General features: G+C 34.5%; 1 protein-coding gene across 2 annotated transcripts in view; it reads right to left on the bottom strand.

Annotated features, from left to right (window-relative positions):
* The window catches only part of LOC135692727 (alpha-aminoadipic semialdehyde synthase, mitochondrial-like), a 43,700-nt gene that overhangs the window by 6,449 nt on the left and 22,052 nt on the right, over positions 1-15,199 (bottom strand). For both annotated transcript variants that reach the window (XM_065211008.2, XM_089112054.1), the window contains exons 11-17: positions 7,935-7,997; positions 6,461-6,525; positions 6,052-6,191; positions 5,027-5,156; positions 4,660-4,770; positions 2,556-2,664; positions 1,140-1,216 (exon numbers count right to left, since the gene is read on the bottom strand). In XM_065211008.2, coding sequence (XP_065067080.2) covers positions 1,140-1,216; positions 2,556-2,664; positions 4,660-4,770; positions 5,027-5,156; positions 6,052-6,191; positions 6,461-6,525; positions 7,935-7,997 — 695 coding nt within the window. The remainder of the gene's footprint in view (positions 1-1,139; positions 1,217-2,555; positions 2,665-4,659; positions 4,771-5,026; positions 5,157-6,051; positions 6,192-6,460; positions 6,526-7,934; positions 7,998-15,199) is intronic.

Raw genomic sequence — 15,199 nt, forward strand, 5'->3', positions numbered from 1 at the left:
TAATAGTCGCAGTAAAAAGAACCACAGCCATCTCTAACATTCGACAGTAGACCGGTTTAAAAAGCAAGAAAGTTCAAAGGAACTAATGAGCATAAGGTGGTAGATAAAAAACAGAAAATGTTTTTGAAGACAGTAAAACTCGTGTTTATCTATTTCACAGTCTGCCTATCAAAATCTGTACGTTTTTACAGGAAATGGCAAGCTTCTCGATTGGTATTACTAAATGCGAGTGCACCTTTTTAAACGTCAAGTCTGTAGAAAACAGACTACGATCAACAATGGGCCAAGAGGTTAAATAAATGTTGGTTTATTTGATTATCAGTTATAACATCGTTATCGGCAAGTTTGTTGACTCACAATTGCTAAGGAAACTTTTCATTTCTTTAGGATCTTAAGGCATTAATTATCTAAGTAACAGCCCTATTGCGAGTTTCACTGTTCATCATAGATACTGATTACTGATGATTATGATTATCCAATGTTCGAATACGGACTCTGGCTTTTCTCTTACCGACTTATTGCAATCAGTAAAAGTGATGCTGCAGAAGATGCATGTTGTTTACCATGTCTTTCTTTATTTAAAAATAGCGCACGCGCTTGATGACGTCATAATTCTAATTCAAACCCATTGTCGGAAAATTTTCAAGCAATGCCTCCCCCTAAGAGTTACTAGCCACGATGCCCCTGTGTCAGTGCCAATGAATGTGGAAGGTATTACGCGAGGAAATTCACACTTGAATGAGGTAGACTGCAAAGAAAAGTGATTAATTAGTCTATTTTCTTATATTTTCATCTAAACTTAAAAATATTCAGTTCATTTCAGCTTTCTTCCACTTCTGGGAATTTTCTTAAGGTAATTTGACAGGAAAATAATTCCTCTTGAGCTTCCTTGTGAGCTTGGATATATTTCGGGAATTCATCCAAAAATGTACATTTTATAAGCATTTATTTAGTTTCAGCAAAACCCACTGCCCGTCGATGTTAAGCCCACGTTATTTCCCGCAACTACAAAATTATTATAAAATATCAAAATGAGGTAAAAATATCTTTCTGATGAAAGATTTAATAACCTTCTTTGTTACATTCTAAGAATTATAGCCGCATGTACCAACACAGGAAATATTTATAAAAGATCTTACCTGAATTTGTATCGTAGTGGATTGTCAGAGTGCTCAGGGGCTGGCAGGCCGCCGCAGTAGGAAATAAAGGATTCAACCTAGATAATACCAAATGTTTTTAAATGCAAGCAATAGAAACATAAGATAAGATGAAGAGTCACGGGGGTTTAAATTTAAAATTATTAACCTAATTATGTACATTTCTAGGTCGAATTTGACCCATACATCGTCAGTCCAAGAAAAATTTTGCAGTGAGAAAAAAACCTGCCGGGAATGTTACATGGGGATGTCTTTTTGGCCGCACAAGAGATATCCTGGATTCAGAAAAAACCATTTGCTTCAGATGTTTCCAGTGAAATTCCTAGAGAATATGCTAAGGAAAATAGAGGGAGCCACCCTACGGGATAAAGCTAAGTGAACATGAGAAAGGAGCTACATAGGAAATGTCGTGTACAAAGAGCAAGGGAACACACTGCTGTGGTATGGACACGAGCAAAGGGTAAAAGATGAACATCCGGCAAAGACGATTTTGAATAAAACTTTTCCAGGAAGTATTGGAAAGTAATGCTTTGTACAGTAACAGCCTACCCGGCCTAATTTTTAAAAACAGGCCAACCAGAAAAAAAAGAAGAGATTTATACAAGCATTTTACTTTCACTATTCATCTCTCCACATGACAGTAAATCTGATTAGTATTACTGTCTCGTTCTTCACTCGTACAGTGCTCTTCCTAACTCTTCTCGGTCATACTTCGACTCCATTCACACCTAGATTTAAGTACAACTGCAATACTATAGGTAGATAGGAAACTGATCATGCGATCACATCAACGAGCAGCTGTAAACGATTACTAATGTGATCAATCACATAAAGCACATCGACACATTTTTTAAAATCACACCGAAAGAAGAGGACCACCTTCAAAATATTCTTACACTCATTTTTTTATATGAATTATTCTATACGAACAGGAGCCTGAAAACTGATCAAAAGTTAAGAACATATTAAGAACAATGTGCGGTTGAGATACTGTAAAAAGTGATTTTGGAAAAGTTTCATCTCAAAAAAGGAGAAGTGTTTTGCAATCTAGGTATGCTTTTAGGTGAACTTTCAAACTTGTCGCCGATCGAAGCATGTCTCACTCACTTTGTTAGCAAACAAGGCCTAAACACTTCCCTAGAGCGCAATAGCCAGTAACTGTCCTGCTTACACCCTAAAAATTTGAGAACATATCAAGAAAAATACAGCCTCAGATTTTTTGAAAAACTAAGGACAGCCAGTTTGGATTTCGGTTTAATGGACTTCAGTAAAAATTGTAGTTATCTGGACTCAATAAACAGACTCGATCGAGTTGTACAATCATTACAGTATAAGTAACGATGACAAAATATATCACAATTCTCAAGAATTCAAAACCAATCTAATAAGCCTTCCAACCTTGCCACCTTCTTCCTTAATCGAATCGATGCAATCCATGGCCAGTAAATGGTCTATTCCTGGATCTAGTCCATTTTCTTGAAAGATGGTTATTCCAGCTTCCTTCGCCCTGTTGAAAAAACCATTTCATTCAAAGAAACTCTGTTACTTCTTACCATGAAAAATCGAAAAGGGTCATAGAATAGAGGCCTTATTCATTTTGGACATTCTAGAATGTGGTTTAAAAAAGAAGGGCCTTCATTCATATTGGGGCTTATTTCGAAATTGGTGAGAGTAAATGTTTTTGTAGCCGGGGTTTATCTCCAGGCTTGAACGAGAGGGGGCTTAATGATGGAGGTTAACACTCGTCTTTTCAGAGAGAGCGGATTAATAGAAGAGGAAACTCTTTGGTCCTCTACACTTATCAAGGATGACCTTTCTGAAAGTCCTAATAAAGATTGCCGGGTTGCCCAATGCTTCCTAGCAATGCATATCCGCTAATTATCTGATTTAAAATTAAAGCCGCGACAAAGCACATAATAGACATGTTTGAATATCAGTAGCATAAATTTGACGAATTTTTAATTAACTTCAAAAGCTTTATTACGCAAAAATCCCTAAGATATAAATCTCATTGGACAGACAAGGCAACGTCTTACAAGTATTTCTTGTTTTGAATAACGTGATGAAAGACTGCTTAAATGATAAAAGTTGATGTTCTAGATAAATGCGAAGGCTTTCTCCAATCTCATTACCCCAGTATCTTAGAGCTCATTATTCTATCGTAGTAGTTTAGTTTTAGAGACGAAGTTCAACGGGGTTGAAACGAATTTAAGAAAGGCCTCATCATTTGTATCCACTTTCATAGGACACTGGGGGGGGAGGAAGAGGGGGGGGGGGTCAGTCAACGAGAATCTATAGGCGACCAAAATATTTCAGGTCAAGTTTACCCTTAAATGTTTGCTACCAATCTTTAACATGTCAATAAGTGATCCCCCGAGAAAAATAAAAACTTTATTGGATCTAAATTCAGTTATATATAACATATAACATATATATATATACAATCAAAATTTTAAAAACAAATGAAATTAAATTATTTGTGATCTAGAAGCATCAAATGAAATTCATAGTTCAAAAAATATCAAGCTTGGCTTTTCCCAAATATAGCAGTGGGTGCATCTTCCTTCCCCATTTTACAAAAGGAATTGTAAGGTATGAAAAATCATGATCTTGCAGAATAAAAATCATTGAGCATCAAAACCAAACCAGGCATCTGTGCAGTGGCGGCTCCAGCCCGGGCTACATGGGAGAGGCCAAAGGGGGTCCAGGACCACGCCCTTTAACGCCATGCCCTCTTACCGTAAGAAGCATCTTCTTTTTTAGAAAACAACCCTTGTCTCCCGAGAAATGTCATTTAATTTGCCGCTGGCAATGAACACTATTGCCTGAAACTTAATTTCAGAGTTTTGAAAATAGAAATTTTACGTGTGAAAAAATCATGAAAAGACCTATAAACAAATGCTACTAGCAAACCTTTCAAAAGCTACACTGTCACGAAATCTAATACAACGATCGTAAAGTTCTAATCGATAAAGTTTTTAGCTGTTTAATATTATGGATTATAATATCAACCTCCTCGATTTGATGGTGAATTGTTTTCGAAAAGTTGACAAGTCAATTCTGTTGGAAATATCTTTCTCGCTGCACATCAAAAGAAGATTTTATAGTAGACAATCTCATGAAACAAAGGACAGTAATCTACAAAATTACTGACAAGGTGATAATTGTACATAAAAATAATGTTATGGATGGCTTAATAACAAAATCAGCTTCTGGCGATCTAGATAGCGTAGATACACCCCCCCCCCTCCCCCGAGGTTTTCTCTTCTGATTTGCCAGAATCTCAAGGACAAAGTTTCTGAGAAGAGGGGGCTAGTCCCCCCCCCCCCCCCCCCCCGTGACTCGGCCACTGCATCAGTACCATCTACTCCTTGCTTTATGATACTAAAGGAAAAAATCAAGTTTTCGAAATTCGTCACTGGCATACCACATCCAACCACAAGGCAGTTTTGTTAAGTGTTCTCTATATCTTAAAAAAGGAAGTTATGGTTAAAAAATATACCTTTCGTGAAGTTCTTTCATAGCAGGCAGCACATAAGTTGCAGTTACCATGTTCTTTTTGTGTTTGATACATAAAGATGCGATGGTAGGGCTGTGCAAATACGGCAACAAGCTAGGGAATTAATATTATCAAACTGGTATTGTGAAAAATGTACGGAAGTAATTTTCAATAATATAATACTTGAAAAGCTTGAGAAATAAGTTTGTAAGTAACTAAAGCAAATTAATTTTCTTTGGCGAAAGCTAGCAAGAAAGAATAGAGTTTTCCCAGCAAATAAGTGGTATTTGAAGGCATTTTGGTATCAAATCCACAGATTCGACTCTCCACTCAATAATAAATACATTTAACTAAATCTTTCCAAACTCACCTTACTACAACATCGTGTGATTGAATTAGCTTATCCAATCCTTCATGAGAACGTTCAATGTCTAACACGACTGGGGTGGTGTTCTCGTGTCGATTGGCCAGGTGCTGAACCCTATCTTTAGACCTAGAGACTAAAAGAGCGTTTAACGAGTCAAAAGACACTGTATATTGGATCAAGTGTATTAGGATCTGGTAACAAACACAAGTGAAGATAGAAAACAAAGAAACATTTTGTCTTTATTGGAATAAATAGCATGTCATGAGCATTTAAGAAGGAAAAGGGTATTAAAAAAAGGCGATAATAGAGAATGGGAAAGAAAAGGAAGGAGCGAGAGAAAGAGGGGAAGCAAGAAGTATATAAAGGAAAAGACAAAGAAAAGTAGAAAGGAAAAACACAAGAAAGCGATGAATACATATGAGAGAAAAAAGGGGAAGAGAGGAAAGGGGGATGAAAAAGAATATAGAAGAAAAGGGCGAAAAAGTTAGAATCAGAAAGGAAAAAAGACGGTTCAGAGTCAGACATAAGAAAACATTGAAGATCAAAAGAAGGAGAGAACCAATTACGGGTGAAAGAAGTATGGTGATAAAAAAGATTGTGGCGAAAAGGAAAAAACATAGAGGCAATTTAATGAGATCTGATTGTGAGTGTTTAAAGCACAAGAGAGCAATAAAAAGATATGAGAGAAAAAGGGGGAAGAAAAGTACAGGGAAATGAGTACTGGGAGAAAGAAAATAAGTAATGGGAGAAAAAATTGGGAATCAAAACGGAGAAGGGAATAAAGAAGATTTTTGCGTGGAGTGGATATTCAGAAGTTTGATGTTTGTGAGAGAAAAAATAACGATAATTAAAACTGTTTTACTTCTAATCAGAACTTTGAGATATATTTCACCATTATTCACTTCCTTTTTTTACATTTAAGATACAGAGGACGAACTAAGCTGTAAAAAAGAGGGCGAACCAATTTGAAATTAATCATACAGTAGATGAAAACCATTTCGCTCTATCAATAATAAACATGAACTTACCAACTGTAACGCCCGTGGATTGGCGTCTTGTGTGATACTCAATAAAAGGACTCGAAACTTTTCCAGCACCAAGAACAAGAATTTTCTTCGATACAGAAGATTGGAAGCCAAGCTTTGCTTGCTTCCTTTCATTCTCATGCCTGTAAATAAGAATGAAAACATTGAAATTATTCATTCAGTGGCATAACTGGTGCATGAAGACTGCAGGAGATCGTGAAATCTTGCGAGGGACATTGAGAAAGCACAAGTGCCCAAATGGACGATCAATTATAGGACAACTAGTGCCAGAAATCTGCAGCAGTGCCTAGACAAGAAAAGCCAGAAATATTCTAGGCAATATTTCAAAACAGAAGAGAGTTTTAAAAGACTAAAAAGATATCGTAAGGACGGAAGGTTTTATATAGTATACCTTGCTCGCAAATCTGCTATGTACTTGTAGTTCTCAGTTAGTTCGCCATTTGAACAAATAATAGCCTGTCGATGCAGAATTGAAATTGCTCACGTCATAGTAAATATCACCAAGCTTAGTAACATCACTACAGGAAAAGCTTTAACATGCGGCATAACACATGAACACATAATAAATCGTCCAACTTTGGTGTTGACTACTGTCTGAATATTGGCAGTAACGATATTATGCAGCTTAAAGCTTATGAGCGTATCTTGTGGAGCGTTATAAGGCAGAATAGATTAAGGAAACTGAGCTAGTGCTAGATGGATCCAATGAGTTATTCAACGGCCGTTACTTTCACGTAATCTCAGCTGTAAAACCATTTTGATTCCATAACGCTTGTGATAATCTTATCTCGGGAAAAAGCGCTTTGGATGGGCGTTGGTATGCTTAGAGCGAGATATATTATAAGTATTCCCAAAGATTCACATCCTTAATAAACTAAAAGTCTTAAATAATTTGAAAAAAATAGTTAAAAAATTAGGTTAACAGGGTTCCATAGCGCACAGAAAATGTCTACTTTGTTTTTAAACCTATTTGGTAAGGGTGTACTCTGAAAGGTTTTAAAGGCATTGAGCAATTACATTCCTTTCAAAATACAGCAAACGAGTGACTTTCGGAGTGTAAATGATAGACCCAGCCTTAATGAGACATATAGGTGATCTTTCTTTCAAAGAGAGTCTTAAAACGAGGTTTCAAGTGTGACGTCATTCAAAATCAATTTTTAAAAGAAAAAATTTTGAACACATATCCTAAAAGAATACTTGGAAATACCTCATAGGTGAGATATGGCTAATTAGTATCTAATGTTGGCTAAAGAAATACATTTTGGCTTGGTTCATTAAGTTATGAACAGAGAACAAAGATAAAGTCCAAATCAAACAATTCTAAAAATACTTTTATCGATTCACATATCAAGAGCTCTGTTTGGTCAGGGAAGCTGCTTGAAAATTGGGGAAAACAAACTGTCAGATCAAGAGAAAACTCTCCGAATCGTGCTCTTAAGGACACTAGGAAACATTCTAATCAAAAAGTATCTCTAATCTCAAAATTTTTATGTTAGATGATAAAATACTTTCGAGGAAATGTTTTCGATGAAAAAACAAACATTGCACAACACTACGCAACAAAAGATAAAAGCATTTCAGGCCTTAACGAATATATCGCTGATAAGAAACTTTGTTTATTGTTCAATTTTGTATTACAATTATAACTTACAAACGTCGAATTTTTATATAAATAAGATTTTGAAATTCTCATTGTTTTCATTATATTGTCTTCTTCAAAAATAGACATCCAACACAGAATTCAACACACTATAAAACTTCCCATGGTACTTTGCAAGCTTCCTTTTCTGACTTGCAACACGCACAAAATTTTCAGCACTAAAGGTTGATTATTACAATGCCTGGGTTGCCGCAAAGAAACTCACATTTTTGACCACGTTAGAAATTCCAGATTCCATTGAAAGGGGTCTGTGAGCATCGCAGTTCACCTAAAAGAGAAAATATTGAAGAAAATTTGAGAAATCAGTGAAGTAAACTGAAGTTAACAGTGAGGATGTAAATGTAAGTCTGATTATTGTGAAAAGAACAAAATGTCAAAATCAACTCATCATATGTTCGAAAGCCGGCTGAAACGTCCGGTCACCTTCCTCAACAGAAGAACCAACAAAGCCTGTTACATCAGCTGCGCGAAATTTGTCATTTTAACCAGTCAGATGAAATCAGTCAATCAGTCAGATGAAATCAGTCAATCAGTCAGATGAAATCAGTCAATCGGTAAGATGAAATCAGTCAATCAGTCAGATGAAATCAGTCAATCAGTAAGATGAAATCAGTCAATCAGTAAGATGAAATCAGTCAATCAGTAAGATGAAATCAGTCAATCAGTCAGATGAAATCAGTCAATCAGTAAGATGAAATCAGTAAATAAGTCAGATGTAACCAGTTAATCAGTAAGATGAAATCAGTCAATCAGTAAGATGAAATCAGTCAATCAGTAAGATGAAATCAGTAATTCAGTAAGATGAAATCAGTAAATCAGTCAGATGTAACCAGTTAATCAGTAAGATGAAATCAGTCAATCCGTAAGATGAAATCAGTCAATCAGTAAGATGAAATCAGTCAATCAGTAAGATGAAATCAGTAAATCAGTAAGATGAAATCAGTAAATCAGTAAGATGAAATCAGTAAATCAGTAAGATGAAATCAGCCAATCAATCAGATGAAATCAGTCAATCAGTAAGATGAAATCAGTCAATCAGTAAGATGAAATCAGTAAATCAGTAAGATGAAATCAGTAAATCAGTAAGATGAAATCAGTCAATCAGTAAGATGAAATCAGTCAATCAGTAAGATGAAATCAGTCAATCAGTAAGATGAAATCAGTCAATCAGTAAGATGAAATCAGTCAATCAGTAAGATGAAATCAGTAAATCAGTCAGATGTAACCAGTCAATCAGTAAGATGAAATCAGTCAATCAGTAAGATGAAATCAGTCAATCAGTAAGATGAAATCAGTAAATCAGTCAGATGTAACCAGTTAATCAGTAAGATGAAATCAGTCAATCAGTAAGATGAAATCAGTAAATCAGTCAGATGTAACCAGTTAATCAGTAAGATGAAATCAGTCAATCAGTAAGATGAAATCAGTCAATCAGTAAGATGAAATCAGTCAATCAGTAAGATGAAATCAGTCAATCAGTAAGATGAAATCAGTAAATCAGTCAGATGTAACCAGTCAATCAGTAAGATGAAATCAGTCAATCAGTAAGATGAAATCAGTCAATCAGTAAGATGAAATCAGTAATTCAGTAAGATGAAATCAGTAAATCAGTCAGATGTAACCAGTTAATCAGTAAGATGAAATCAGTCAATCCGTAAGATGAAATCAGTCAATCAGTAAGATGAAATCAGTCAATCAGTAAGATGAAATCAGTAAATCAGTAAGATGAAATCAGTAAATCAGTAAGATGAAATCAGTAAATCAGTAAGATGAAATCAGCCAATCAATCAGATGAAATCAGTCAATCAGTAAGATGAAATCAGTCAATCAGTAAGATGAAATCAGTAAATCAGTAAGATGAAATCAGTAAATCAGTAAGATGAAATCAGTCAATCAGTAAGATGAAATCAGTCAATCAGTAAGATGAAATCAGTCAATCAGTAAGATGAAATCAGTCAATCAGTAAGATGAAATCAGTCAATCAGTAAGATGAAATCAGTAAATCAGTCAGATGTAACCAGTCAATCAGTAAGATGAAATCAGTCAATCAGTAAGTTGAAATCAGTCAATCAGTAAGATGAAATCAGTAAATCAGTCAGATGTAACCAGTTAATCAGTAAGATGAAATCAGTCAATCAGTAAGATGAAATCAGTCAATCAGTAAGATGAAATCAGTAAATCAGTCAGATGTAACCAGTTAATCAGTAAGATGAAATCAGTCAATCAGTAAGATGAAATCAGTAAATCAGTCAGATGTAACCAGTTAATCAGTAAGATGAAATCAGTCAATCAGTAAGATGAAATCAGTCAATCAGTAAGATGAAATCAGTCAATCAGTAAGATGAAATCAGTCAATCAGTAAGATGAAATCAGTAAATCAGTCAGATGTAACCAGTCAATCAGTAAGATGAAATCAGTCAATCAGTAAGATGAAATCAGTCAATCAGTAAGATGAAATCAGTAAATCAGTCAGATGTAACCAGTTAATCAGTAAGATGAAATCAGTCAATCAGTAAGATGAAATCAGTAAATCAGTAAGATGAAATCAGTAAATCAGTAAGATGAAATCAGTAAATCAGTAAGATGAAATCAGCCAATCAATCAGATGAAATCAGTCAATCAGTAAGATGAAATCAGTCAATCAGTAAGATGAAATCAGTAAATCAGTAAGATGAAATCAGTCAATCAGTAAGATGAAATCAGCCAATCAATCAGATGAAATCAGTCAATCAGTAAGATGAAATCAGTCAATCAGTAAGATGAAATCAGTAAATCAGTAAGATGAAATCAGTCAATCAGTAAGATGAAATCAGCCAATCAATCAGATGAAATCAGTCAATCAGTAAGATGAAATCAGTCAATCAGTAAGATGAAATCAGTCAATCAGTAAGATGGAATCAGTCAATCAGTAAGATGAAATCAGTCAATCAGTAAGATGAAATCAGCCAATCAATCAGATGAAATCAGTCAATCAGTAAGAAGAAATCAGTCAATCAGTCAGATGAAATCAGTAAATCAGTCAGATGTAACCAGTTAATCAGTCAGATGAAATCAGCCAATCAATCAGATGAAATCAGTCAATCAGTAAGATGAAATCAGTAAATCAGTCAGATGTAACCAGTTAATCAGTCAGATGAAATCAGTCAATCAGTAAGATGAAATCAGTCAATCAGTAAGATGAAATCAGTCAATCAGTAAGATGAAATCAGTCAATCAGTAAGATGAAATCAGTCAATCAGTAAGATGAAATCAGTAAATCAGTCAGATGTTACCAGTTAATCAGTCAGATGAAATCAGTCAATCAGTCAATCAGTCAGATGAAATCAGTCAATCAGTAAGATGAAATCAGTCAATCAGTAAGATGAAATCAGCCAATCAATCAGATGAAATCAGTCAATCAGTAAGATGAAATCAGTCAATCAGTAAGATGAAATCAGTCAATCAGTAAGATGAAATCAGTCAATCAGTAAGATGAAATCAGTAAATCAGTCAGATGTAACCAGTCAATCAGTCAGATGAAATCAGTCAATCAGTCAGATGAAATCAGTCAATCAGTAAGATGAAATCAGTAAATCAGTCAGATGAAATCAGTAAATCAGTCAGATGAAATCAGCCAATCAATCAGATGAAATCAGTCAATCAGTCAGATGAAATCAGTCAATCAGTAAGATGAAATCAGTCAATCAGTCAGATGAAATCAGTCAATCAGTCAGATGAAATCAGTCAATCAGTAAGATGAAATCAGTAAATCAGTCAGATGAAATCAGTAAATCAGTCAGATGAAATCAGCCAATCAATCAGATAAAATCAGTCAATCAGTAAGATGAAATCAGTAAATCAGTCAGATGTAACCAGTCAATCAGTCAGATGAAATCAGTCAATCAGTCAGATGAAATCAGTCAATCAGTAAGATGAAATCAGTAAATCAGTCAGATGAAATCAGTCAATCAGTAAGATGAAATCAGTCAATCAGTAAGATGAAATCAGTCAATCAGTAAGATGAAATCAGTAAATCAGTCAGATGTAACCAGTTAATCAGTAAGATGAAATCAGTCAATCAGTCAGATGTAACCAGTCAATCAGTAAGATGAAATCAGTCAATCAGTAAGATGAAATCAGCCAATCAATCAGATGAAATCAGTCAATCAGTAAGATGAAATCAGTCAATCAGTAAGATGAAATCAGTCAATCAGTAAGATGAAATCAGTAAATCAGTCAGATGTAACCAGTTAATCAGTAAGATGAAATCAGTCAATCAGTCAGATGTAACCAGTCAATCAGTAAGATGAAATCAGTCAATCAGTAAGATGAAATCAGTCAATCAGTAAGATGAAATCAGTCAATCAGTAAGATGAAATCAGTAAATCAGTCAGATGTAACCAGTTAATCAGTAAGATGAAATCAGTCAATCAGTAAGATGAAATCAGTCAATCAGTAAGATGAAATCAGTAAATCAGTAAGATGAAATCAGTCAATCAGTAAGATGAAATCAGTAAATCAGTAAGATGAAATCAGTCAATCAGTAAGATGAAATCAGTAAATCAGTCAGATGTAACCAGTTAATCAGTAAGATGAAATCAGTCAATCAGTAAGATGAAATCAGTCAATCAGTCAGATGTAACCAGTTAATCAGTCAGATGAAATCAGTAAATCAGTCAGATGAAATCAGCCAATCAATCAGATGAAATCAGTAAATCAGTAAGATGAAATCAGTCAATCAGTAAGATGAAATCAGTCAATCAGTAAGATGAAATCAGTCAATCAGTAAGATGAAATCAGTCAATCAGTAAGATGAAATCAGTCAATCAGTAAGATGAAATCAGTAAATCAGTCAGATGTTACCAGTTAATCAGTCAGATGAAATCAGTCAATCAGTCAATCAGTCAGATGAAATCAGTCAATCAGTAAGATGAAATCAGTCAATCAGTAAGATGAAATCAGCCAATCAATCAGATGAAATCAGTCAATCAGTAAGATGAAATCAGTCAATCAGTAAGATGAAATCAGTCAATCAGTAAGATGAAATCAGTCAATCAGTAAGATGAAATCAGTAAATCAGTCAGATGTAACCAGTCAATCAGTCAGATGAAATCAGTCAATCAGTCAGATGAAATCAGTCAATCAGTAAGATGAAATCAGTAAATCAGTCAGATGAAATCAGTAAATCAGTCAGATGAAATCAGCCAATCAATCAGATGAAATCAGTCAATCAGTCAGATGAAATCAGTCAATCAGTAAGATGAAATCAGTCAATCAGTCAGATGAAATCAGTCAATCAGTCAGATGAAATCAGTCAATCAGTAAGATGAAATCAGTAAATCAGTCAGATGAAATCAGTAAATCAGTCAGATGAAATCAGCCAATCAATCAGATAAAATCAGTCAATCAGTAAGATGAAATCAGTAAATCAGTCAGATGTAACCAGTCAATCAGTCAGATGAAATCAGTCAATCAGTCAGATGAAATCAGTCAATCAGTAAGATGAAATCAGTAAATCAGTCAGATGAAATCAGTAAATCAGTCAGATGAAATCAGCCAATCAATCAGATAAAATCAGTCAATCAGTAAGATGAAATCAGTAAATCAGTCAGATGTAAGCAGTCAATCAGTCAGATGAAATCAGTCAATCAGTCAGATGAAATCAGTCAATCAGTAAGATGAAATCAGTAAATCAGTCAGATGAAATCAGTAAATCAGTCAGATGAAATCAGCCAATCAATCAGATGAAATCAGTCAATCAGTAAGATGAAATCAGTCAATCAGTAAGATGAAATCAGTAAATCAGTCAGATGTAACCAGTTAATCAGTCAGATGAAATCAGTCAATCAGTCAGATGAAATCAGTCAATCAGTAAGATGAAATCAGTCAATCAGTAAGATGAAATCAGTAAATCAGTCAGATGTAACCAGTTAATCAGTCAGATGAAATCAGTCAATCAGTCAGATGAAATCAGTCAATCAGTAAGATGAAATCAGTAAATCAGTCAGATGAAATCAGTAAATCAGTCAGATGTAACCAGTTAATCAGTCAGATGAAATCAGTCAATCAGTCAGATGAAATCAGTCAATCAGTAAGATGAAATCAGTAAATCAGTCAGATGAAATCAGCCAATCAATCAGATGAAATCAGTCAATCAGTCAGATGAAATCAGTCAATCAGTAAAATGAAATCAGTCAATCAGTAAGATGAAATCAGTCAATCAGTAAGATGAAATCAGTAAATCAGTCAGATGTAACCAGTTAATCAGTCAGATGAAATCAGTCAATCAGTCAGATGAAATCAGTCAATCAGTAAGATGAAATCAGTCAATCAGTAAGATGAAATCAGCCAATCAATCAGATGAAATCAGTCAATCAGTAAGATGAAATCAGCCAATCAATCAGATGAAATCAGTCAACCAGTCAGATGAAATCAGTAAATCAGTCAGATGTAACCAGTTAATCAGTCAGATGAAATCAGTCAATCAGTCAGATGAAATCAGTCAATCAGTAAGATGAAATCAGTAAATTAGTCAGATGAAATCAGCCAATCAATCAGATGAAATCAGTCAATCAGTCAGATGAAATCAGTAAATCAGTCAGATGTAACCAGTCAATCAGTCAGATGAAATCAGTCAATCAGTCAGATGAAATCAGTCAATCAGTAAGATGAAATCAGTAAATCAGTCAGATGAAATCAGTCAATCAGTAAGATGAAATCAGTCAATCAGTAAGATGAAATCAGTAAATCAGTCAGATGTAACCAGTTAATCAGTAAGATGAAATCAGTCAATCAGTAAGATGAAATCAGTCAATCAGTAAGATGAAATCAGTAAATCAGTAAGATGAAATCAGTCAATCAGTAAGATGAAATCAGTAAATCAGTAAGATGAAATCAGTCAATCAGCAAGATGAAATCAGTAAATCAGTCAGATGTAACCAGTTAATCAGTAAGATGAAATCAGTCAATCAGTAAGATGAAATCAGTCAATCAGTCAGATGTAACCAGTTAATCAGTCAGATGAAATCAGTAAATCAGTCAGATGAAATCAGCCAATCAATCAGATGAAATCAGTAAATCAGTAAGATGAAATCAGTCAATCAGTAAGATGAAATCAGTCAATCAGTAAGATGAAATCAGTCAATCAGTAAGATGAAATCAGTCAATCAGTAAGATGAAATCAGTCAATCAGTAAGATGAAATCAGTAAATCAGTCAGATGTTACCAGTTAATCAGTCAGATGAAATCAGTCAATCAGTCAATCAGTCAGATGAAATCAGTCAATCAGTAAGATGAAATCAGTCAATCAGTAAGATGAAATCAGCCAATCAATCAGATGAAATCAGTCAATCAGTAAGATGAAATCAGTCAATCAGTAAGATGAAATCAGTCAATCAGTAAGATGAAATCAATCAATCAGTAAGATGAAATCAGTAAATCAGTCAGATGTAACCAGTCAATCAGTCAGATGAAATCAGTCAATCAGTCAGA

This window comes from Rhopilema esculentum, chromosome 3 (assembly GCF_057945365.1).
Source record: "Rhopilema esculentum isolate cy_ngs chromosome 3, ASM5794536v1, whole genome shotgun sequence".
NCBI lineage: Eukaryota > Metazoa > Cnidaria > Scyphozoa > Rhizostomeae > Rhizostomatidae > Rhopilema > Rhopilema esculentum.